The sequence below is a fragment of the Engystomops pustulosus genome, chromosome 4, assembly GCF_040894005.1.
Source record: "Engystomops pustulosus chromosome 4, aEngPut4.maternal, whole genome shotgun sequence".
NCBI lineage: Eukaryota > Metazoa > Chordata > Amphibia > Anura > Leptodactylidae > Engystomops > Engystomops pustulosus.
The window spans coordinates 27,757,912-27,784,107 of NC_092414.1; the positions used below are offsets into that span (position 1 = coordinate 27,757,912).

General features: G+C 42.1%; 1 protein-coding gene and 1 long non-coding RNA gene across 4 annotated transcripts in view; one reads left to right on the top strand and one right to left on the bottom strand.

Annotated features, from left to right (window-relative positions):
- The window catches only part of LOC140126305 (uncharacterized), an 80,897-nt gene extending 60,263 nt beyond the window's left edge, over window positions 1-20,634 (top strand). The window contains exons 2-3 of the long non-coding RNA XR_011854793.1: window positions 2,977-3,067; window positions 20,448-20,634. This is a non-coding gene — a long non-coding RNA (uncharacterized lncRNA). The remainder of the gene's footprint in view (window positions 1-2,976; window positions 3,068-20,447) is intronic.
- The window catches only part of SYNPO (synaptopodin), an 82,529-nt gene that overhangs the window by 47,450 nt on the left and 8,883 nt on the right, over window positions 1-26,196 (bottom strand). For 2 of the 3 annotated variants that reach the window (XM_072145572.1, XM_072145575.1), the window contains exon 2: window positions 520-1,366. In XM_072145572.1, the coding sequence (XP_072001673.1) occupies window positions 520-931 (412 nt within the window). In that variant the 5' untranslated portion in view covers window positions 932-1,366. Of the gene's footprint in view, window positions 1-519; window positions 1,367-4,818; window positions 4,839-26,196 lie in introns of those variants that run through there. The other variant, XM_072145573.1, reaches the window with a different exon arrangement.

Sequence of the window (26,196 nt, forward strand, 5' to 3'; positions counted from 1 at the left end):
CGAAGTAATCAGGACTCTCACAAGCAGAGTAAATAGGATCCTCACTACCAATCACTGTGTGTGGGGGCGTGGTAATCGGGACTTTCACTGTCAATCAATTAGTGTGGGCGGGGTAATCAGAATCCTCACTGTCAATCACTGTGTGTGGGTGAAGTAATCAGGATTTTAACTGCCAATCACTGTGTTGGGGGGAGTAAGCAGGACTCTCACTGCCAACACTGTGTGGGGGCAGGGTAATCATGACCCTCACTGCCAATCACTGTGTGTAAGCAATGTAATCAGGACTCTCATTGGCTATGTGTGTGGGTGGAGTAATCTGGAATCTCACTGTCAATCACTGAAATCAGGACTCTTCCTGTCTCTCTAAGGAGTCCTGTCAGGATTTACTTCACTTTTTACTTATTTAGTTAGAAATTCCTAATCCTTCTCACAGATAGAATAGCAGAAACCATTGACTGGTTACATTTTGAGTTAGACATATATTTCTTGATTCATTTATAGTCCAGTGACTGTACTTACACATCCTCCTTGACTGTTGCACGCTAGTTGTTTGTTGCACCTCGGTGTTTGGCACAATTTTCCATTGAAGGTCATTTTCTTCTGTCTTTATTGGAACAGGATCCAATCTCATCGGAGCTTCAACTGGCTTGGTTTCTTCTTCGTAACCAAGATTTTCCCCTTTAGTAAAGCCATTTGAAGTCTCATCAGGTTCTTCTTCCACTACTGCCCAAACAGCTCTTGTTACCTCTATAACTTGGTCGTTCTCTTTTGGTTCTCCATCATTATTTTCAACACCTAGAAACTCCTCCGATGTTGTATTCCAAGTTTCATGCCCCACCACATTCTGATCTATGAATCCATAGGGAAGACCATGAGGAACCATTGGGCCACCTAAGGTGCTCTGCGAGATTGTACTGGACTTCAGCATCATGGCTTCTTTCCTCCAACGTTGCTTAGAAGATTTACCAAAGGTGGATCCTAAAGGAACCCTTCCACATGATCTTCAAAGCTGAGCTGGAAAGAGTTAATAGGTCCCTTTAATCGTGACGTATTACAGTATTTGCTCAGTAACCAGGCATCTCACTGATAAGCTCAGAGATTTTTGGTCTGTATATATACTTGTGGCTTACTTCATTTTTTCCACTGACAAGGATAACGATAATAGTTTCCAAATTTAATATTTGTTTTCTGAGATAGGGCGGATGAGGTGACGCGTAAGCAGCGGTCCTCTTAAGGAAGCGATGGGTTAAAAACAAAACCGATGCAGGTTCCTCACTAATGGACAGTGGTTCCTGCAGCTTTTGTACTGCTTGGCATGCTTGCTCCTTCCTCTTGGATTTTCACCGTTTTTTTCCTTTCCTGTGACCTAAAATCAAATAAAAATCCACAAGTTATTAAAAAAAAAAGTTAACCATTTAATAGACTATTATACAAGATTCTGATTGAGAGCAAGTATTCTTTCATTTGGGGCAGTTTTATGCCCTGGCTTCTATATCTAAATACCCAGGCTGTGGCAAAGTCACTTGTTTGTGCTCCACCCCTCTTATCACCAATATCACTTAAAGGGAACCTGTCATCAGAAAATGACCTAATAAACAACCACCAGTATGTTGTGAAGAAGCTTAAAACCTTCCAAATTGTGTTCCTTTTGCGGCCCAGTACGGTGGCATCATCCAGAAAATCAACTTTGAAATGAGATGAAGAATGGTTGTATAAAGTCAGGGAGGGGGAGGGTCTAACACTGAAGTCAAGCTCTCCTCCTACTGTTTAACATCAAGCATCGGACTAGAGATCTGCAGGACCATCAGTTACAGTAAAAGGGGTTTTCTGAGGTGGAGAGAGCTTGACTTCAGTGTTAATTTACATCTCACTTTAGAGCTGATTGTCTGGATGATGCCACCGCAAAGACCCATGAAAGAATCACGATCTGGAAGGTATTAATCTGATCTACTAAATTATATACCTGAAGTGGTTTAATAAGTCACTTTCTGCTGACAGGTTCCCTTTTAAAAGGGAATTTCTGCAAATTAACACTGATGCCCTATCCACATGAATTAGCTGCTTAGCCCAACGCAGATGGAAGCAGTTGGTCCATCCTCTCTGTAGTGGCCGGAAGGTGTAACTACAGCTGCGACTCCCATTCACTTGTATTGGAGTCAAGACTATCACCGTAGCACCGTACTTTCTATAGGGGATGGAAACTGTAAACTTAACAACAGAAAAGTGAATCAGAGCTGCATTTGTCGCTTCCCAATGATAAGACATTGATGGCCTTTTAGACAACCCCTTCAAGGTAAAACTGTATAACATGCACAGAATATTAATAAATAAATGATAACACAAATCTACACTGCACATGTGTGGGAAACTCTCCTTTAGACCTCAATGAGTCGGCCTATAGACATGAGGCTGCTGTAAAGCATATCACTAACCGCTGTTACTAGGCCTCAGGCAAGATGGCAGCCCCCAATATTCCAAAAAATAGGAGAAAAAATTCTAAAACACACAAAATTTTAAAAAAAATTCTGAAAACAAGTTATATGCTGTTATCTAATTTTATTAAGTCAAAAAAGAAAATTGGTCCTTATTCAAATTAATCAAATTAGAGGTCATCGATTTAGTGGATATGCTATACTAGATCGGGATTTTGTTATGGCTTGTACACCAAGGCCCAGGAGATTACGCCGTGGGGTATGGAGCTATCAAAGGACAAAGATGTGATGTTTTCAGGGCTTTGAAGACCAAACATCATGGAAAAATTAACATGAAGAATGGCAAATGTTTGATATGGATTAACATTCAGTAATTTTGAAGAGCAATTTCTCTGTGACGACTTTCATGCCTGGATCCATAGATTTCTTGTCTGGCGTCTATTAAATTGGCTGTGAAGGTTCAGGCGGGGGAAGCTTTGATGCTCCTCTTGTTGGCCGTGTAATGATTAGAGGTGGAATCTGATTGTCTTTATGCTGTTTGTAGGAACAAGAATCCAATTTAGAAGAAGAAGAAGCCTTCAAAGCAAAGCGTTCTCCAGCGTCTCTATGATGGATGATCGGAAAATTGGCTACAGGTACATCATATGCTTGTGAAATGCTTATTTTTAATGGGCCAAGGAGGGGGGGGGGGTGGTAAGAAGAAACAAACAGAAGTTGTAGACGCCACATGTGGAGCTTTTTGCATAACTCACGCTTTCACCAACTCCAAACCTTTGAGGCTGGATTTTTTATAAGCCCTCAATATTCGTGAGGTTATTAGTTTTGGTATGCTCTGTACTAAAAAATGGGCAGTCCTGAGATGGAGCCGGTAGCCTGGGGCTGCCCACTTAAGTAGAGGCCCGAGTTATCATCCTGGTTGCCAAAACTAATGGAACTAAATGATTAAGACTTTGGGGGTCCCAGAGCATAAGGATGATGGTAGTAACCAAAGTGGGCTACTGCTATGGGGCCCAAGATGTTAGGTGGGTCCAACAACCACGACTTGTCAGCTCAGAATAGTGAGGAGTAAAGTACGTGTTAAGTGTGAGTAATGTTCATAGCTGAGTGGAAGGGGGTCCACAACCAAAATTCTTTCCTAGTTATGACCTTGCTGGTGTCTTTAGGCAGATGTAGACCATCAGACCCGCCTCCAGTGCACTAAACCTCCATATAGAGTTTACTATCACTTCATTAATTTATACGTTTATGGTTTACTCTAGTAAGGTAGATAACTTAGATCTTTGGAGCCTTATGTCATGGTGTATCCTAGCAATGGAGTTACCCCTTTATTAGAAATGTTCCCTGGGATATCACTACATGCACATCTGGTCTGCTGTAGATGTATGACGGGATCCCACCAATGTAGTCAATCACATGGTTCATGTATAAACATGGCCTGACATGTGTTGGTCTTGGCCCTGGGATATGGTAATTGCTGTAGGTCAGGATAGTTACAATGAATTGGGCCCCATTTATTTTATTTGCTGACATGAAAGAAACTATTGGTGAATGTGTATATTTAAACAGATGGCAAATTGCATTGATTAGACACTTGGGACCCGGGTCAGATTATGGTTTCACTTTTTCCTAGAATGTGAAATATGTCAGGTCCGTCATTCCCATTTCTTGTTTTTTTGTAACTGGGAACAATTTTATCCTGCCTGTAACCCCTTGTTTACCGGTCATAAATCTATCTAACATATTTATCCACCTATCTCATATCTTTATCAATCATCTATCAACAGACTATCTATCTAATATCTAATATCTATCTATCTATCTATCTCATATCTATCTATCTCATATCTATCTATCATATATCTATCTATCATATATCTATCTATGTATCTATCTGTATCTATGTATCTATCTATCTTTCTATCTATCTATCTATCTATCTATCTATCTATCTATCTATCTATCTATCTATCTATCCATCTATCTATCTCATATCTATCTATTAATTAGATTGTGAGCCCCCATTGGGGAAGGGACTGATCTGACAAGCTCTGTGCAGCGCTGTGTAATCTGTGTGCGCCATATAAATAAAGAATTATTATTATCTATGATCTGTCTATCTATCATCTATTGTTATTTTCTAGCTATTATTATTCTATATCTATATTTCAAATATATTACTCTATCTATCTATCAGTATCTATCTATCTACCTATTATTATTATTATCTCTATCTTAATGATCTATCTTTCTATATATAAAGATAGATACATAGCACATGCCTTATAGCCACATGCTGTGTAGCTCCTGCAGTTATATAGGGGTTAAACATGGCAGTCACAGAGTCCTGCTAGTCCCTGTTTTGCTGATCCCGTTCTTGTTCTCTTACACTGGAGCCGTAGCCTCAGGCGTGAATAAAATGGCTGAGTCAGAGTTCACCAATTCAGGGCGTGCGATAACTTGCGCTGGATTTGGCGGAAGCTCATGGAAAGGAGATGTGCTATGTCATCATGCTCGGAGCTCTGCGCGGGACTGGGGATCTATAGAGCAGAAGCTTTTTAATCCTATGAATGGAAAGTTTCAGACCATTAGAAACAACATAGAGATGTGGAGATTTTACTTGCATTATCCGTAAAATCCCAGGATATCCCTTATATTTCAAAAACAATAGGAAGCATGACATATCCGAGCACCTCATCAAGTAACGGTTAAGGAGACCCAGATTTTAAGCTATGTCCAGAACATGACCGCCATTTTTAAAGCCACCAAATTGGATTAGAGAAGTTGTTCATAACTTTTTATAACAAAAAGTTCTGAACACTGACATTCTCCATAGATTTTCATAACGATTGGATCCAGCATCTTCCGTTCTGTGTTGAACATCATGGACAACACGTCATATAGCTGTGCTTCCAGGGAGCGTTCCCAGTTGTTCCAACTTTCTGTGATGATAATTTTGAAATAGTGACCAATTGACCAATAGTGATCAATTTCTAAGACAATATTGGTCTTCTTTGAGGTGATACATGACCACCTTCCTATTGGAAAAACGTGCCCTTGATCCCCTAGTCATATCCACAAATATAGACCATCCCCATCCACCCATTACCTGCTGGGGCATTCAGATTTGTCATTTAGAGAGTCCTTGAACTTTTGAATTACTTTGTATATATGTAGTTTACAGCCTTGGACTGGGGAACTATGTCCCACCAGAAGAAATCCTCACGCTCTAGTGATGACCTGAAGAGCAAAGGACCCATTATGGTCTTGTCAGGGGCCCTCTGCTTTTTTATCTGTCCCTTATATGTCTATTATCAAGTAACGTCAGTAAGAACTACCGGTAATAATCCCAAAATGTGATTAAATCTTTGCTGGGCCGGTGGCGGACTACTAGCATCTGTCTGCTTTGTTGGTCATGTCTTAGGTTCCATTATAACTGGCACCACCATAAGGGATTCCCTAATATGTCCTTATATGGATTTTATAAGATCATGTTTTTAATTTTGTCATTTTATTTTTATAATTGGACATTAGGATAAAACAAAGACCCAATGCATCCCAATGATCATCGTGGACATAGACCATAGATGGTTCCAGATCTTCAAGTATGTAGCTCACGTACTTGGCCTACGTTTACAATTTTTCCTTGAGTGATGGGAACATTACATAGATGTAAAATTGGTCACAAATGGAGAGGATCCACCATTTATAATCTGACACCTAGAGATCAGGTCTGGAGCACTGTACCTCTTAATGTTTTAACCAGTATAAGCTTCAGGGTAGCCGTACACTTCAGATCAATGTTGAAAATGCTGAATCATTTTTCACCCATCTACTGTGTCTTTAAATCCAGTCTCACTCTCTGCAATGGTATATATCTCTGATTGCTGAATCATTTTTCACCCATCTACTGTGTCTTTAAATCCAGTCTCCCTCTCTGCAATGGTATATATCTGTTAATTGCCCTAGTATTGCATGTGTCTGTTTCTTTCTGTAACATTTGACCCTTTTCTGTCCTACCTGATTTAATGTTCATCTATGCCCCTCAATGAGTTTGTTTTTCTCTGTTCAGAACTTGATTCACATGTGTTAAGTCGCCTAGATTAATTGTTTTATGAGCTAAATGAGGGCCTGGTCTCTTGTCATCTCTGGGTATAAATTTAGTGATAGTATAGGATGCTTGCATTCCAGGTTGCTTGCATTCCTTGTTTGCTTAGCATAATATTCTGCTAAGTAAAATAATATTCTGAGAAGTATGAAACTGCAGTTTGACATTGCAGTTAGACAGGGCAGGAGACAGGTAAGATGGCAGAGAAAAATGAACAATTATGTTTGTCTCAAAATGTTTTCCATTTTCTCCCTGTTTGCCATGGTTGTTTTACTTGCCCACCGTCCATCTATTTCACCAGTAACAACTATCCATATCAATGCCTCCCTTCTTCACTCACCTTTCTTTACCACTCACACACTCTATACGTTATGTAACCAGACTAACTTATCACAGTCTTCTGCTGTGAAGCAAGAAATAACTTCTTATAAATCTCTGCAGCATCTTTTGTCTCTTTTCTTTCTCCTTCTGCTTGCTGCAGGTGACGTCTCTCCTAACCCAGGCCCACCTTCTGCTTATTTTAACACTTCACACAGAAACCCTGCTAAGCTTATAAAGATTCAGTGTATCCCCTCTTCTCCTTCTCCACCCGTAACCCCTTTTAAATGTGCCCTATGGAACGCCCGCTCTGTGTGTAATAAACTAGAATCAGTTCATGACCTCTTTCTTTCTAAGTCTTTTGACATGCTTGCCATTACGGAAACATGGATCCAGCAGGATGACTCTGCCTCCGTTGCGGCATTGTCTTATGGCGGTTTACACTTTTCGCACTGTTCCAGACCTGAGAATAGGCAGGGAGGTGGGGTAGGCATACTCCTCTCTCCACAATGCACTTTCCAGGTCATTCCTCCTGTACCTTCTCTTACTTTCCCATCTTTTGAGGTCCACACCCTCAGACTTTTCCGCCCATTCTCTCTCCGTGTGGCTGTAGTATACCGTCCTCCTGGCTCACCCTATCAGTTCTTTGACCACTTTGCCTCTTGGCTCTCTCACTTTTTATCCTGTGACATTCCAACCATCATCATGGGAGACTTCAACATCCCTGTTAACACTCCCATTTCCCCTCCTGCCTCTCAGCTCTTAGCACTGACTACTTCTCTCGGTCTTTCACAACTCTGCGTTTCCCCCACTCATAGTGAGGGAAACATCCTCGATTTGGTCTTCTCTCGACCATCTTCAGTATCTGATTTTACCAATTCCTCCTTTCCACTTTCAGACCATAACCTCCTTTCTTTTACTTTCAATAATCCTTCTCATTCTCAGAAGCCTTCTACCCATCACTCATACCAGAACCCACGTGCAATAGATACTCATAAACTCACAGAAAACTTACAGACTGCACTGTCCCCCATCTCCTCTTTCACCTGTCCAAACCTGGCTACTAACCACTATAATCACACTGTCAGAAGCGCCCTAGATGAGATGGCACCACTCACTATCCGAAATTTTCAACACGCACGCAGGCAACCTTGGCACACTGAACAAACTCGTTTCCTTCGGCAGTGCTCCAGGATTGCTGAACGTCTGTGGAGAAAATCGCGCACATCTGCAGACTTTCTACACTTCAAATTTATGCTAAAAACTTATAACTCTGCCCTTCACCTTGCTAAACAGGAATATTATACAAATCTCATATCCTCTCTCTCTAACAACCCCAAAAGGCTCTTTGATACCCTTCACTCCTTACTAACACCAAGGGTGCAGCCACCTGTCACAGACCTTGGGGCTGAAGATCTGGCCGCCTATTTTAAGGATAAAATTGATTGTATCCGCCAGGAAATAATTGCTCAATCCACTCACCCCTCCAATCCCCTTCCCTCTGGTACCTTATCTTGTTCACTCTCTTCCTTTGAGCCAGTCACAGAGGAAGAAGTGTCTAGGCTCCTTTCCTCTGCTCGCCCCACTACCTGCATCAGTGACCCCATCCCCTCACATCTGGTACAGTCTCTCTCCCCAGCAGTCACTTCTCACCTAACTAAAATTTTCAATCTCTCTCTCTCTCTTCTGGTGTCTTTCCCTCTTCTTCCAAGCTATTGTTACCCCTTTACTAAAGAAACCTTCCCTGGACCCATCCAATGCTACCAACTACCGACCAGTTTCTAACCTCCCTTTCATCTCCAAACTCCTGGAACGCTTGGTCTATTCTCTATAACCCGCTATCTCTCAGCTAACTCCCTCCTTGACCCCCTACAATCTGGTTTCCGCTCTATGTATTCCACTGAAACTGCTCTTTCTAAAGTCTCCAATGATCTCCTCACTGCAAAATCCAAAGGTGACTATTCTCTCCTCATTCTCCTGGATCTATTGGCAGCGTTCGATACTGTGGACCACCAGCTCCTCCTCAGGATGCTTCACTCCATTGGCCTAAAGGACTCTGCACTCTCTTGGTTTTCTTCCTATCTCTCTGACCGCACTTTCAGTGTCTCCTTTTCTGGATCTTTCTCTTCTCATCGTCCTCTCAGTGTCGGGGTTCCTCAGGGCTCAGTCCTAGGTCCTCTCCTCTCAGTGTCGGGGTTCCTCAGGGCTCAGTCCTAGGTCCTCTTCTCTTCTCTCTCTATACTGCCCCCATTGGACAAACCATCAGCAGATTTGGTTTCCAGTATCATCTTTATGCTGATGACACCCAGCTGTATACCTCAGCACGTAACATCACCCCTGCCTTACCCCAGAACACTAGTGACTGTCTCTCTGCTGTCTCTAACATCATGTCCTCTCTCTTCTTGAAACTTAATCTTTCGAAGACTGAACTTCTTGTCTTTCCACCATCTACTAACCAAACCACCCCTGACCTCTCCATCTCGGTCTGTGGGATCACTATAGCACCGAGGCAGCAGGCCCGCTGTCTTGGGGTTGTGCTGGATTCTAATCTCTCCTTTTTACCATATATTTAATCTCTTGCTCGCTCTTGCCGGATGCATCTCAGAAACATCTCCAGAATACGGCCGTTTCTGACATTTGAAACTTCTAAAATGCTAACTGTTGCACTTATTCACTCTCGACTAGACTACTGTAACTCCCTACTAATTGGTCTTCCACTCTCTAAACTCTCTCCTCTACAATCTATTCTTAATGCAGCAGCCAGGCTCGTCTTTCACACCAAACGCTACACAGATGCCTCCAGTTTGTGCCAATCACTGCACTGGCTACCTGTCTCCTTCCGTATTCACTTTAAAATAATAACCCTCATCCACAAAGCTCTGAATAATGCTGCACCTCCCTATCTCTCTTCTCTCATCTCAGTCTATCGCCCTTCCCGTGCTCTTCGATCTGCCAGTGACATTAGATTAATCTCTACCTTAATTCGAACCTCCCATGCACGTCTCCAGGACTTTTCCCGAGTTGCACCAATTCTCTGGAATGCTCTTCCCCAGACTCTCAGACTAATACCCACTCTCCAAAGCTTCAAACGTGCTCTTAAAACCCATCTCTTTAGGCAAGCTTATCACACTCGCTAACCGCATGAAATGTCAACTCTCCCTTTACTAATCCATCCTATCTGTTATCTGGCAAACAGCTGATATATACCAAGCTCCAGGCTTGGCTGCAGTCTTTTTCACCTAGGACCCTGTAAATAAGATGGCGGCTGATGGCTGGTTCAAGCAGCAACATCGTTGTTTAGTAAATTATTTTTATATTGTTCCCTTATAAAGAATGGCTGGACCATTATACAACCTCTTGTGTCACCCCCTCATCCTCATAGTCTGTAAGCTCTTGTGAGCAGGGCCATCACTCCTATTGTTCTATATGACTGTTTGTTCTTTGTAATGTAATATAGTTGTATATGTCCCCTATGATTTGTAAAGCGCTAAGTAATTTGATGGCGCTATATAAATAAAGATTATTATTATTATTATTATTATCTTACATATATGTATGGGCCGGTCCTATCTCTCTAATGGCAGATGTCATGGAAATAAAATAATTGGCAGAGTGGTGTATGTATGATCGCCACACATGGGAGTTAGACTAAATATGTATTGGCCGTCAGGAGGGACCTCTCTAGGTGGATGTCCACTTTCAGACATGAACTATACTACTAGCCCACCTTACCCTGCTTTGTGGGGGAAGCTGGAAACCAGCAATAGTGAAATCCATGGTCCCATTACTGGTCCTATCACATTCTGACTGGCAGTGCTCCCTTTAGTGATAGATAATAGGGGTATTCCAAAAAGTTGTTCAAGGAGTAGACAATGTAGATAAGAAAACCTAATAAAGAAACTCCCACACAACTGGAAGTGACTAGTTTACATGAACGCTCGGCCATTCACTGGTCTCAGCAGTTGCCAGTTCACAATCAGCTGTTAAGCACGGAGTCCAGTGACAGACCAAGCGTTCAACTGAAAGATGGAGATTTTGTCATCACCTCAGGAACATGAGCTCCATCACCCCAGGATTCTAGAACATGAGCAATTCTAGAACATGAGCTCCATCAGCTGTAAGGCTGCCTTCCCCATGCAGAAGTTCTCAGAACTCCCCTTTAAGAGATAAATCAGAATAAATGGTATTAAAGGAGGCTTATATAAAAGTCTATGGGTGCAGTTTAACTGCAAAGTACAAGACCCCGTGCATGAGGCCATTGTGTTTTCTCAGTTCATTCAGGATCAGTGGTAATGTTTAGGGAGTGTGTGCTAATCCACAGTTTTGGGACTTCTGACGTAACCCTGGGGAGTAGTATGATGTCATTGGTAACATATTCAGAAACATGACAGATCGGCTTCTAATGTAGACCTGTATCCACTCTATTAATATTTAACATTTTTGAGTTCACTGCCCCTTTAATACAAATCCATGTAATATATATACAGGATGGGAATACAGCCATATGCTATTAATTATTAGGGCCATATATCAGTTACAGATAGACGACTCCATAATCTCCTCATAGGCTCGGATAAGATTATGTACATGTTCTATGAGTTTATCGCCATGTTCTTTACCCTAAGACAGTAAATTTTGCCCAGACCTTTGCAGGAGTGAAGGTCAGCAGGTAACAAGTGATAAACTTTATCACAGAATCATCATGAATCTGTCAAATCAGACGCCGAACTTTGGATTTAAAAACCTTCTGCTCCCAGGTCTGGATTCTTGAGGGATGTGAACATGATAGGATGACATGAAAGTAAAGTGAAATCGAGTGAACGATGCAGATAATCTGTTCCCATGTGAATTGTGAAGTGTACAGTACGGAACCAGTGAATTAAAGGATCTCTTATATATTTTTTAAGTTTTTGCTTTTTTTAATACTGTGCTGTGCTTCTTTTAGATGCTTTACGCACATAGAACTCTGATTAGGATGTTCCTCTGCCGCACAGGCCTCCTGATAAATCTGGCTGTGCTGTGCTGTCGGGTGAAGTTCTATGCCAGCTACGGCCTGGCCTTACTAGAACCCGGCCCTTTAATGAGCAGGCTTGGGTCAGGAGCGCCCCCACGCTTGCCCACTCTGCCTCCAGCAGGGCTCCTCTTCACACCCCTCCACGGTCAACTGGCACATAGGTGGCGTAAGGAGGGAATTAGGCGCAATTCCTTTCCGTGCACCAGCAACTCTACCTAGTTTTCATGCGTACAAGCCCTCATAAATGCGAGCCCATACCTGTAGATTGCAGTCCTCTCAAAGCTGTTGGTTGGAGACCTAGCAGCTGTGACTCACTGCCACCTCCCCTCTCCATGGACATCTGTGTAATGTGACACTTGAGTGAGATTCTGTCTTTCTTGCTAGCATAGCGGAATTCAGCAGAGTGAATACCGGATTAGGAAGGAAGGGAAGGGAGGTTGATAAGGGCCCAAGTAGGTGGAGAAGGAAACTCTTTCCTTTGATTATAGTTTCTTGTATACACTTATGACATTGGCAAAATTAGTTGAAATGTTAGCACAAATATAGCAACTCGGAACATCTATGATGGTGGTCTTTTAATTACAAGGCAAGTTTTGCAAAACAATTGAAAACGTTCTGCTTAGTTACCTCTAATTTTTAATTACAATTTCTACAGTAAAGCAGATACTGTGGCCAGCTAATAGGTGCTTGACCTTCTTCAGGCCTGATTTGATGTATAACTCCAATGAGTCAGGTTTTTGGTGGACTAAAATGTCCCATTAATTGGACCATTGATTGGCAGACCTTATGAGGTAGTTCAAGGGGTGCTAAAATTGAATGTACTGTATAAAGAAGAGATGGGATGTAATGGTGGGTTGGGCAACATAGTCAAATAGACTACTTTGTAGACCTCCCGTCCATCCTGTAGTAAGCTGGAGTCCCATGTAGGTTTTTGGTGGACCAAATTATCCCATGACTTGGGCCATTGATTGGCAGACCTTATGAGGTAGATCAAGGGGTGCTAAAATTGAATGTACCGTATAAAGAAGAGATTGGGTGTAATGGTGGGTTGGGCTGCATAGTCAAATAGTCTACTCTAACTATAGGTTCACAGTAGACCTCCCGTCCATCCTGTAGTAAGCTGGAGTCTTGTGTAAGTTAGTGCAGCCAACAAAATGGTTTCCTCCGATATAAACAGACAACAGATGCAAATAATTTACAATATATTAAACTTCACAGGCCCGGCTGTTCGTAGAAGAATAGAAACAGGCTCTGCAATGGTTTCCACCTCCACAAATATTTCCAGGACTTCTCTGCCAAGATGGAAACTGGACACTGAAAGTAGTCCAGGCTTCTCTTAACCCCTGTTATGCCTGGGGATTACACATATCTTACTTTCTCTCAGAGAAATAAATCCTTCTTATATCTACAGTGGCCACTAAATAAAACTTCTTCATTTTGACGCTGTGCTTTATATCCAGCGAGTCCTATAAAACTGGTGTTCACTCCTTAACGTGAACCTGATACTAAGAATGCACATTTTTGGATAGATGGAGGACTACCTGTATGTTAGTAATCCATTCCAGCAATGTTATTTCTTCAATTATTTTACAGGAAGTAACAGTAAATCTTCTAGACTCATTGTGAGCGATTAATAAAAAAAATCCGGTCATTACATAATATTACATTGCTGAGCCCCTATAGCAGTGATGGCGAACCTTGCCCAGTGCCCAAACTACAACCAAGACCCACTTTTTTACCGCAAAGTGCCAACACAGAAATGTAATTAGTGATTTATACTCCCTTTTCTGTCACAGTTTTCATTGATACCAGCCCCTAATGACACCATTAAAGCAGAAAATAGGAGAAATTTGGATGATCATTGTAGCTTCCCTCCAGGATCCCATAAACAGGAAGAATTGTCAGGGCCGGAGCAGGAGCTACAATAATAATCCAGATCTGTCCACACCTTCCCACTCCTCCAGTAGTCCCAGGTAGTCCTGTCACTTTAAAATATTTCTGTGCACAGCAAGTCCTGGGCTGTCTGGGACTGCAGGAAGATACCTGGAGTCCTCTCTGGCGATGGCCTGGGTGCCCACAGAAAGGGCACTGAGTGCCCCCTCTGGCACCACTGCCATATGTTAGGCACCACTGCCCTATAGGATAGAATAGATGATTTGGCTTTGACGTGATGGAGTGATTCCAAATTCCATTATTTAAATTCTTCCTATATGTGGGTGGAGCTTAGATGCCCAATGTTGACTACATTTTTTGTAATGAAGGGTTCCCTTACAAACCACACTTGCCAGAAACATTTTGGCAGCTCCCCCCAAATCTTCCCACAGTCCTAGTCGAGTCGAGTCGACCAGTCTTCTGAGCCTACGGCATGCTCTTGTATTTATAGGGCTTAGGGTGCAGCGACACGTTCAGATTTTCAGATGCAGTTTTTGAAGCCAAAAGCAGGCGTGGATCATAATGGGTAAGGACTTATCACTAAGAAGTGCTTCTCCTCCTCTATTTTCACTCCACTCCTGGTTTAGGCATCAAAAACTACATCTGAAAAACTGAACGTTTGGTCACACCCTTAATGTCACAGGGGCACGAAGTGTGCTGGTCCTGTCCCTAAAAGGGGGAGTGTTTATGTATCCATGTTCCGAAATATGGAACAACGCGGGATATATGAAACCACATATGGGCAGGGTTAGCAATAAAGATGACCTGGTCACTAAGAAAAGGTGAACAGGGATCACAGGACACAAATGGAGGTGGCACCGAACCGGCATCTACGACATTTCTATTGACTACATTCCATAGAGGAGTTCTCCGAACCCAGTAGATGCTGCCACTCTTCCATTGTTGACATAAGGGGAAGATTTATCAGAAGTGTCTGAGAGAGGAACTATTCTATTTGCCCATGACAACCAATCAGAGCTCAGCTTTCATTTTTCCACAGCTGTTTATAAAATGAAAGCTGAGCTCTGATTGATTGCCATGGGCATCTAGAACAGTTCTGCTTTCAGACACTTCTGATAAATCTCCCCCAAATACTTGTATAATGATGCTGTTGCCGTTCCTAGAAATATAGGTGACATTGGTGCTACCCACATATAGGGGGTATATATAGGGGAGCAACTATGGGAGGGCTATGTACCCTAGGATCCAAAGGGGACGCCAATAAGTATATCTGACTTCACTGAGGCATCCAGATAAAAATGTAGGGTCACAAAAGAGCTCAATGTGCTTGCATGTATTTTTCAGAAAAAAAAGTATGCAGCTTGAGCAGAATAAGGACAGGGTGTAGCTCCTTCCAAATCTCATGTGGTATGTCTCCACATAATGTGTGGTATGTAATAATCCTCTGACAATATGATAGCCCAGCAGCTGGCCCGTTGGCAGAGGATGTACATGATAGGGTGAGAAGATATCAATAGTGAGAAGGTAAACAGCAGCCATTGGACCTGATTTTCTACATAGTGAAGGGATGAGGTAAGGCCAATCTGGTGGTAATCGGCCATTGTTAACTACCTGCAGCTTTATTTTCTAGTGTTTGATCATTGGGTGTTCCACCTCCAGGACTTTCTCCGATTAGTAAAATGAAGAGTCGAAGGGGCTCCAGATATCTTTTCCCTAGTCCATACCTCCAAATTCTTTGGAATGCAAAAGATGGGGCAAATTGCAAACTGTCCACGTTCTTCAGCTCACAAGCCCTGTCCTAAATGAAATAGCTTGCCCCCACACTAAATAAGTGTCCCCCACTTAGTAAAATGCCCCCTTTCTGTGACACCTCACTCTGTATATTCCCCCCTCCTTTATTTAAATTGCCTCCTTTTCTGTAGTCCCCTCCTATATAAGCCCTTTTATAACCCCAGGGGCTCAGAGGCTGACCAGGGCAAACACATACCAGTAATTACATTGGTCTTGCAGCAGCTCAATTGTGTAACAGGGAGTTAATGGGGCACATTTACTTACCCGTTCCCGTCGCGATCCTGCGGTGCGTTGTCCGACGTGGATTCGGGTCTGCCGCGATTCACTAAGCCCGTGCGCCCGAGTTCCTGCATCCATCGCTGCTGCGCTGAGGTCCGCCAGAGTTCACCTGCTTCTTCCTGGTGCATGTGAGTGCTTCATCTTGCGACACAATTCTTTTAAAAATTCCGAATATGTCGGGTTGTCCAACGGCCACACCCCTGATTTCTGACACATCCAAACTGGCGCGGATGCGCCACAATCCGATCGCGTGAGACAAAAACCCGGCGCACATCGGAAATATTCACGAAACCCGACGGAATCGCGGTCCCACGGACCCTTAGTAAATAAGCCCCAACGTCTCCATGTTTCACCATTGGCTCCATCAGATGACGTAGGAAGCTGTGAGAGTTGCAGCTGGGAAAATACATCCTGCTGCCCAGGACAGACCCAAAAATCCAGGACTGTCCCACTTATTCCATTTTGCACCTAGTGCTTCTCAGACCCAATATTGATACTGAATTACAGCATTTTCTATAGTCTTAAGCTGTATTTACAATTTTCAAGGCTTCGGAGCTGAAATCTTCCAATCTACCTTACAGGCTTAAAGGAATTTTCCAAAGAAGTTATATTCAATGTTGTTCAAAAGGGCATTGAAAAAAGATTAAAACAACTAACACTACTATTCTCACCCACTGATCCCCACTTTTATCCATACTGTGTGTATCGACCCCCGATACACAGAAAATACTCCACATCATTAACATATTAAGCTCAAATGAGTTGATGATTCACTTTTTAGGAAGTTTCACCTCACATTGTACAAAAACTAAGTGTCCCAATACCTTACAAGAGCCAAGTTATACTCTTAGAGATATGTCTTCTGATGAAAGTTTTGGCTGTTTCCAATGTGACTCAGCTGAACTGTGAATACAGCTCTGGAGTACAAGTAATTGTAATCTACAATAGATAAAGTGTAAAGGCGAGTCTGCATTTTAAAATTTCAACGTTGGGGTCAATGATTTTGGCAGCAATAGATCTCGAACATAGTTTTGGTTTTTCCAATGAAATCTAGCTGAATGGTGAATACAGCTCTGGAGTACAGATTGTAATCTACATATACAAATATCTTTATGTATATACAGGTGAATACAAGTTGGCTTCCCATTAGTTTTTGGCAGCCATACATCTCGCACATAGTTTAGGTGTTATGATCTGACAACCCACAGGGTTACATCATTTCTGTGTCAATAAATGACTTCAGCGATAATATTTATTTCTGCGCGGCCGCTCTTGATAATTGTTGGTGTAAAGTTTGATTCTTTTTTTTGCATTGATTACCTAAAAGATTTTCTCACAGGTAAAAATAACCTTCAGTAAATATAAACTGTGATTGTTGATGTTTTATTGGACACCTGCAATTGATTTATGGAATGACATCACTAACGTAGACGCGATTGTGGGATTGTACTGGACTAGAAAAACATTTCTTACGAGAACAGCGCCACACCTTACCCACAGGTTGCGTGTGGTATTGCAACATAACCCTTTTCACTTGAAGGGTGCCTATTGCATTTTACATTACAAACACAATGCAAACGCCTGTGGGCGGTCCTTGGGCTGAGCGCAAATGCGTCTCCATATAAAACGCATACGAACAGTAAACAGCACCTCATATATTGCGTTTAAACAATGCAAAACTCCAGTTGCTGGTTACCGATTGCATGTGTTTCAATGGAAATGCATAAGTGTTTGTAAACGCAATACGAACATCACATCTGGCCGCGCCTTAGAGGAAATCTATCCGCAAAATCAGGTAAGCCGTGGGCACTTACTCATAGATCCAGGTGCGTGACTGTGCTAATCTAATTATATTTCTTATCCATGGCCTATTTCCTCCTTAAATCAACATTTAACGTTATGCTAATGAGCCTGAGGGGCTCCCCTACTCCTTCAGTGATGTGGCTTTTACACTGTCTCCCCTTCCCACTGCTCCCTCAGCCCCGAGAATACAGCAGGAAGTGCTCACTGCACAAGATCTGGGGAGCAGGGGGTAGGACAGTGTAACAGCCTGTAAAACCAGATCACAAAGGGACTTAGGTAGCCCCTCAGGCTCATGAGCATAATTTTGAAAGTTGATTCTAGAAAAAGGAGGCCATGGGTAACATATATAAAAGATTATCACAGTCACAGTGCCTGGATAAGTAAGTGCCCCTTGTTTATCGCGCTTGATTTATGGTGGATTTCCTTTAAAGGGGTTCTCCAATCCTAACTTGCTTTTTGTGGGGTCTCAGTGATGGGACCCCCACAGATCTCGAGAATCGGGGGTCAACTGAACCCTTGTTGCTCTGAAGATGACCGGAGCAGGCAGTCGAGCATGTTCTGGATGCTCCATTCATCTCTATCTCTGATGTAAATAGATGAGAGCCATACTCGGCATTCTTCGTCAGCGCCATAGAGATGAATAGAGCGCTCTTTTCATCGCCAGCTATGACAGGGGTACAGTGGGGGTGCCATAACTGAGACCCCCACCGTTCAGCGAGTTAGCATAACTTGCTATACCTAGAGAACCCCTTTAATAGAGTTGAGCTGCAATACCACTCACAACCTAAGGACAGCTGTGGCGCTATTTTTGCTAAAAAGCAGCAATATATGGAGTGCCTAGTACAACTGAAAATGAAGTAGAAGATGCAATTACGGTAATTGAACATCTATTTGTGTTATTTTTGAGTATCCAAATATAGTGCAGCAGAAATACTATAAAATATCAAGATATTCGACATTCGTTTGCAGCTCAAATTCACTACCTCTGGGGCCGGATGTTAGAGGTCAGGCCTTGCCTGTGTGTAGTTGTGGCTCTGTACATCTCTATGGGGAATGTTGGAGCTATAGAAACATATAGGATGATAACATTTGCATAGTTTTGTCTTTTTGCTTATGTTATTTGGTAGTTTTCGGTTCTTTCATTAAATGGGCCTATTGTAAGTAAAGCCGTGGGTAGAGAGGGAAGTCAGGACTTCAAAGGGGAGGAAATAGGATCTGATAATGTCACTTAGAGCAAACAGAGAAGAGGGATTTAGATGGTGTCATGCCGAATTGTAACAATTAAAACTTTCATTGCATCCACTGCTGACTTCATGTCACGGAGTCAGCATGACCTCACCTCAGTCCTCTGCAGCACAGTCCCCAAATACACTCATTTTGCACTCAAATCCAAGAGCCTTGGGATGTTACAGGTAAAAGGTTATCATATTTCTGCATTATCAGAAGGTCATGTAACTCGTATAGATTAGGATAAATCTTTTAATATTTTTGATTTGGGAATTATGTTTAAATAAAGTTTCTTTCTGGTTGAAGGGTAGCCTCTCCTCACCTGCACCAAATCCAAGTTTGCATTGTTAAAATGGTGGTTTTTAGGAATATTGTGGGGGATGGGGTGGTTACTGTGATCCACTTCTAGGTTCCTGAGTTGCTCTGGTACTTCTGGTCCCGGCTTCAAGGAACTTTGGAAAATGAATGGCATCTTCAGAGGAAGTGATGTGGTCCAAGAAGGCCATTCATTGGCTGAGCGAATCCAGTGACCCTCTGGAACTTTTGGTCTAAGGAGGCCATTCATTGGCTGACTGGATGCTGTGACCCTCTGGAACTTCAGGTCCAAGGAGGCCATTCATTGACTGACCGGAACCAGTGACCCTCTGGAAATTCTGGTCCAAGAAGGCCATTGGCTGACTGGATCCAGTGACCCTCTGGAACTTCTGGTCCAATAAGGCCATTAATTGGTTGACGCAATCCAGTGACCCTCTGGAACTTCTGGTCCAAGGAGGCCATTCATTGGCTGACCCAATCCAGTGACCCCCTGGAATTTCTGGTCCAAGTAGCCATTTATTGGCTGACCGGATCCAGTGACCCTCTGGAACTTATGGCCAGACACAAGGCTGAAAACCGAAATACCAGAGCAATGTAGGAACTGGGAGTCAGAGCGGTGTGTATGTCTATTTAGGTTGGTTGCAAGGGTGACAGTTGTCATGACATATAGTGGCCACAACCGAATGTCCTACACAGTTTAGATAATTGACACTAAATAATAACTACTAATGCATGTTAAATGGGTTTCCGGCAGCGAAAGTGGTTACAGTAGTCATTTAATAGGACATACAAGTTGGGGCATTCCCAGACTACACCCAGCTGGTTTCCTGCACAGTAGACAAATTCCCAGACTGGGGTGGCATAGCTAAATTTATAGTGGGGTATTGCTCACAAAAAATCCACCCCATAACCTAGGAATGTAGGACACAAGGAGTGCAACGTCTCCAGAAGCTAAGCAATAGCCGGCCCAGCCCGGTGTAATTCTATACACAGCCGCATGCGATTACTCAACAGAAGGTTCATTATATATAATTATAATTAAGGTCGCGGCATCCACCACACAATCTAGTCATAAATCAATGTTGAACAACATCTGAATAATTAAATGGCTTATTAACCAATAATAGTCTGCGAGTAAGTATATATAGGCAACCGCAATGATTATGTTATGGGTTCCAAATACTCTTTGCGAAGGTTATAAAAGAAGTTGTACACACAATCTAAAGTCATTGTTCACTACTATATTGCTTTTAATTTATTTTATTTTCAGGTACATAGACACACCCCTGAGGAGTTTTCTCCCCAGCCTCTGAGCAGCTTCAACCCAGCCCATGAGGTTGTTTCTCCAACTCCCTTAGTCAGGAAGAAACCAGCTACACACACTTTTCACAGCTCCAGTTAAGAGGCTTGAAAGAAGACTTAATCAAAAAAAGAAAGGCAGCAGCTTCCAACCATTACCTAGTCCGAACTTGTGTATCTTTAAAGGGAACCTGTAACCAGGGACCTTATTTTCACTAAAGACAGGTTACAGAAGTACATTTCACTTGCATTACAGTATAATTGTGTGTTATAGATTACCTGCCTTCTTGACAAAATCTTCTGTTTAGTCCTAGGGGTTTTCTTTGATTTGGCTGCATTTAAAAAAAAAACACATGATTTGTCTGTGCTGCTCACTCCTCAGCTCTCAGCCCCACCTTTGTGCTCTTTCACATGGACAGAGCCCTCACAGCCTGGTGAGCTGACATCAGCGGGGGAGGGAGGGGCTGTACAGGAGCACAAAGGTGGGGGCAGAGAGCTGAGGAGTGAGCAGCACAGACAAGTTATGTGTTGTTTTTTAAATGCAGCCAAATCAAAGAAAACCCCTAGGACTAAACAGATGATTTTGTCAAGAAGGCAGGTAAGTTATAACACACAATTATATTGTAATGCTACAAGGTTTCTGCAACCTGTCTTTAGTGAAAATGAGATCCCTAGTGACAGGTTCCCTTTAAGGTTCAGAAGAGGGGGCACAACTATTCCAGACCAACCTGAACTCTTGAATGCCCCATGATACAAATAAAAGAAGATAAAATCTTATGCAGAATGAGCGCCTTGTGAAGGTGTATGGAACTACTATCTATGAGTCATGGATCACCATTGCATTATATATGGCTAGATTGTTTCCTGACCAACTGGTAGAATGCTTACTAATTGTGTAACTGGTTTTTAAATGTAAATACTAAATGGCTATTCCACCCTCTGCACCTTGTCACCTTAGGCTTGGACTCCTCATAGCAATCACAGGCCTGATGTACTACTTTTACATGGATTCTATTTAGATATTCCTTCCTACGTGTCCACACATCCCCAGACATTGGGGCAGATTTACTTACCCAGTCCGTTCGCGATCCAGCGGCGCGTTCTCTGTGCTGGATTCGGGTCCGGCAGGGATTCATGAAGGTAGTTCCTCCGACGTCCACGAGGTGGCGCTGAAGAGCATTCGAACGCAATCAAATTCACCGGCCTATTCTGGAAGAAGGTAAGCGCGAGTCCCGCGAAACACTTTCGGTTTTTTAAATGCGGCAGTTTTTCCGAATCCGTCGGGTTTTCGTTCGGCCAGGCCCCCCCCCCCCCCATTTCCGTTGCGTGCACCAAAAACCCGGACCAATACAGGGAAAATCGGCGCAAATCGGAAATATTCGGGTAACACGTCGGGAAAACGCGAATCGGGCCCTTAGTAAATGACCCCCATTATGTCCTCTTCAGGTAAAACATTCCAACTCCTTATTTACACAAAGGTGTAAAGTTCAGGATTCCACATGGTTTACCCATCCCCGGTATATATATCTGGGTGTGTTATGCTACAACTACTTTACATACAATATTATCAGAGTTTATCTTCCATTGTATATTGTTATTTGTGCCGCTGCTCAGCAACCTGACTTCACCGATAACTTTAATAGGAGAAGAACTTTTTCTGGTCAGCTGAGATTTATTTACAGTATTATACTCCATCATCACATCCTGACACCAATGATAAGGCACTAATAGAGAGAGGGAGTCATAAAGCTCAGATATTATATAATAAACTTCTATTCAGAATGCCAATAACTTAGACCAGGAAGTGGCATATCACAAATAAAGTCATGTTAATATTACATTAATTACTATGATATATATTAAAGTTATTGATCCTCTACAACAGGAGTGTATTGTGATACAGTTCAATGGGCCGCCCAAGTGTACCTCTCCCAAAGACGAATCAACTACCACAGTAATAGTCAGTCCCTGGGTTACGTACAGGATAGGTTCTTTAGGTTTGTTCTTAAGTTGAATTTGTATGTAAGTCGGAACTGTATATTTTATCATTGTAACCCCAATGAAAAATGTTATGGTCTCTGTGACAATTGGATTTTAAAAATGTTGGGTTGTCATAAGAACCAGAATTTACAATAAAACTTAATTGAAGACGCCTTTGATAACTGTTATAGCTGTTTATTGTAGCCTAAGGTTAAAATGAAGTAAATTACCAATATCCAGAGGTCCGTTTGTAACTAGGGGTTGTATGTAAGGCGGGTGTTCTTAAGTAGGGGACCGCCTGTACTGCACAAAATTCCATCATAGAAATTATTTATATCCCCATGAAGCACTCCAAAAACACCACAAAAATACCGTGGTCAGACAATTGTTTCAAGCACATCATTGTGGAATGTTTGGTGGTCGTCGTTTGCTTAGGGCACCGATGGGTGAGGGTTACTTATTCTACCGATGTCCATTAAAAATGCCTGGCTAGGACACAAATCACACATTGGGAGGAATAGGGTCTACCCTAGCACGTTCACGGTGCGGTGAAACACGCTGCATGAACAATAGACGCCTATGGGGGTCATGAACTGGCTGCTGTTTGTGAGACTAGCCCACCCTATCTACTCTCATGTTCATGTACAAAACAGACCCCAAACCATACAATGAAAAACAATAGAGTTCCCATATCAGACAATAAATAATGGCTCAGTCCAGGTAATAAGTAACATAACAGACCTTATAAAAGTACAATAACACAGAACTCACATCCCCAAATTAATAATACAAACTTTAGACCAGACAATAAATAAGGACCCCAGCCAAACAATTAATAAAATTGTAGTCCCCCAAACCAGACAATTATTCATTTACACTTCATGCCAGGCAATTAATAGTAATGTCCACCCCAGACCAGGGAATTAATAATAATTTAGACCCCAGACAATTAATATTAATGCAGACCCCATACCAGACAATGAATGTTAATGTAGACTTGTTAAAGGAAATCTACCATCAGCATCAATGATTGTACAGGCAGGTTTGTGCTACCTCTGGAAGGATCCACTCTCCTTTTAACTTCTTATGTCCTTGTCTTAACCAAAAAAGGCTATAAAAGGATTCTATCATCAGAAAATGGCTTAATAAACCTCTACTAGTCTGTTGTCAAGCACTTGAGCAGCTTCTAATTCATGTTTCTTACTTAGCCCAGGGTGGTGGCATCATCCAGAAAATCAACTTTGAATCAAGTTAATTGGTTTAAGTCAAGGAGGTGGAGACTTTAACTCTGAAGTCAAGCTTTCCCTGCCTTAGAACTCCCCCTTCACTGTAATTGATGGTCCTGCATCCAGGGGCATCATTGATCAAATCTCCTGAAGTCCGACGCATAATGACAAGCACATGGGAGGAGGTGTTAAGAGGGAGGGAAGCTTGACTTCAGTGTTAAACTTCCCGCCTCTCTGACTTTATACAACCAATTAACATCTCACTTCTAAGTTGATTTTCTGAATGATCCCACCAAGCTTGGCCATGAAAGAAACATGATCTAGAAGCCGTTCAGCTGCTTGGCAACATTCTGGTAATTGTTTATTAGTCCAATTTTTCATGACAGGTTCCTTTTAAATATTATGCAAATGAGCTCTATAGCTATAAGCCCCTCAGGCTTATTTTGTGTAAAAACAAGGGCATAAGAAACTAAAAAATGAGCAGATCCATCCAGAGGGGGCACACACCAGCATTTAAGTGTGCTTAGTTTATCATCCTTCATCTTGGTGGTAGATTTCCTTTAATGCAGACCAGACAATTAATAATGATGTAGACCCCTGATCGGACAATTAATCATTGTAGATGACCCTAAACCAGATAATTTATAGACCCCACACTAAACAATGAATAATTATATAGACACCATATCAGATCATTAATAATAACGCAAACCATAGAGCAGACAATATTGGAGACACCATAGTAGATACATATGATAATGAACACTCCTGATATCTGCAGAGCAGGCACAAGTAATAATGGAGACCGTAGACCAGATAATGGATGATATAGTACCAAAAAAAAGAACAAAACTTGAGACTTATAGCCAAATAACGGTAAATGGATGATCAGTGATGGAAGTTCTCATTTACTAATGATGCCACTGCCGGGCAGGAGGGTGTAGGCCACCGGTTTAGGACCATTAAGGTGCGACCACACGTTCAGTGTTTTCAGATGCAGTTTTTGATGCCCTAATCAGGAATGAAGTAAAAGTAGGAGGAGGATTTGTTTCAACCCGTTGTCATCTACACCTGCTTTTGGCTCCAAAATTTTCACCTGAAAAACTGAATGTGTGGACGTACCCTTACTCTAGACAAGTGACTTCCAGTTGTTGTGAAGGCCTGGGACTGGCAGAGCATGATGAGAGTTGTATTTTACTGGTTGCTGAATCTCAAGACCGAAGTCATGGGTGTAAACCGTGCAAAGGCAGTGTTTGTTTACATGCTCCTTGTCTACAGAGACAGGATATGTCATTGTATGTATATAATCTATATGGATGAGACACAAGTAAACAAGAAGTCCCCTCTCCCCTCCAGCCGAGGTTTGGAGATCATCTGACAGAAGCTAATGAATAACACACATTCAGACATTAAAACTGGAGATTTAGTTGTATTTCTATTTTCCTGAGAAATTCCTTTTACGGATTTGCCTCATCCCTCCAGTCCACATGGCTCTTTAGGATATATTGAAGACGAATGGTTGGCTTGTGATAATATATTTACCATTTACCATGAGAAATTACCATAGCAGACAGGGGCGTAACTTGAGGTAAGTACAGAGGGTGCGGTCGCAACTAGGCCCAACAGACTTAGGGGGCCCATAAGGTGTCATGTTCCATTATGAGGAGACTAGTATTATAAACCATAGTCGGGGGCCCGGTACAGACTTCACACTGGGGCCCGTCAACTTCAAGTTACGCCACTGATAGCAGATGATAATGAAATAAGGTGTTGTGAACCCGATGTGTGACTTTTGTTCTTAAAGGGGTCCAAGTCCTGGACAATCCATTTAATATTGTGTGGAATATAGAGTTAGGTTCATACTTTGCACTGATTTTATATGGCATGTGAATGGTGTATGAGGTACCCCATTCACTTGCACTACTGTAGCTACAAAGGGTGAAATTATCAGAAGCTTTAGAGTAGAACTGTCCCAGATGCCACTGCAACCAATCAGAGCTCGGCTTTCATTTCTCCACAGCTGTTTACAAAATGAAAGCTGAGCTCTGATTGGTTTCCATGGGCAATTAACACAGTTTTACCTCAGACACTTCTGATAAATCTCCCCCAAAAGTGTCATTAGTTTTCATTACTTTCGTTATAAAATCGTGAATATGAGCCTCTAGGCCTAGGCCTCTTTCTGCTCAGAAGCAAAGATCCTTTTTTTTTTTCTTTTTTGCAACCAATTACATTTTTCTGGAATTCATTTGCCAATAAATGACAGGTTATAAAACACTTAGCGTCTGAAGAATACGCCACTCGTTGCCTGTAATACCCTTTCATTGCATTGATCTTCCGGCTATTACCATGGTAATGGCAATAAAATAAAAATATTGTGGTGCCGCATACTCACCAGATAGTACAAAGATTTCTGTCATTGATACACTGGTTACATGACAAAAAGCGCTAAATATAGACGGTATTTACTGTAAATGTAAAAAAAATTCCATATGTGTGATATATCACAGGGAACCT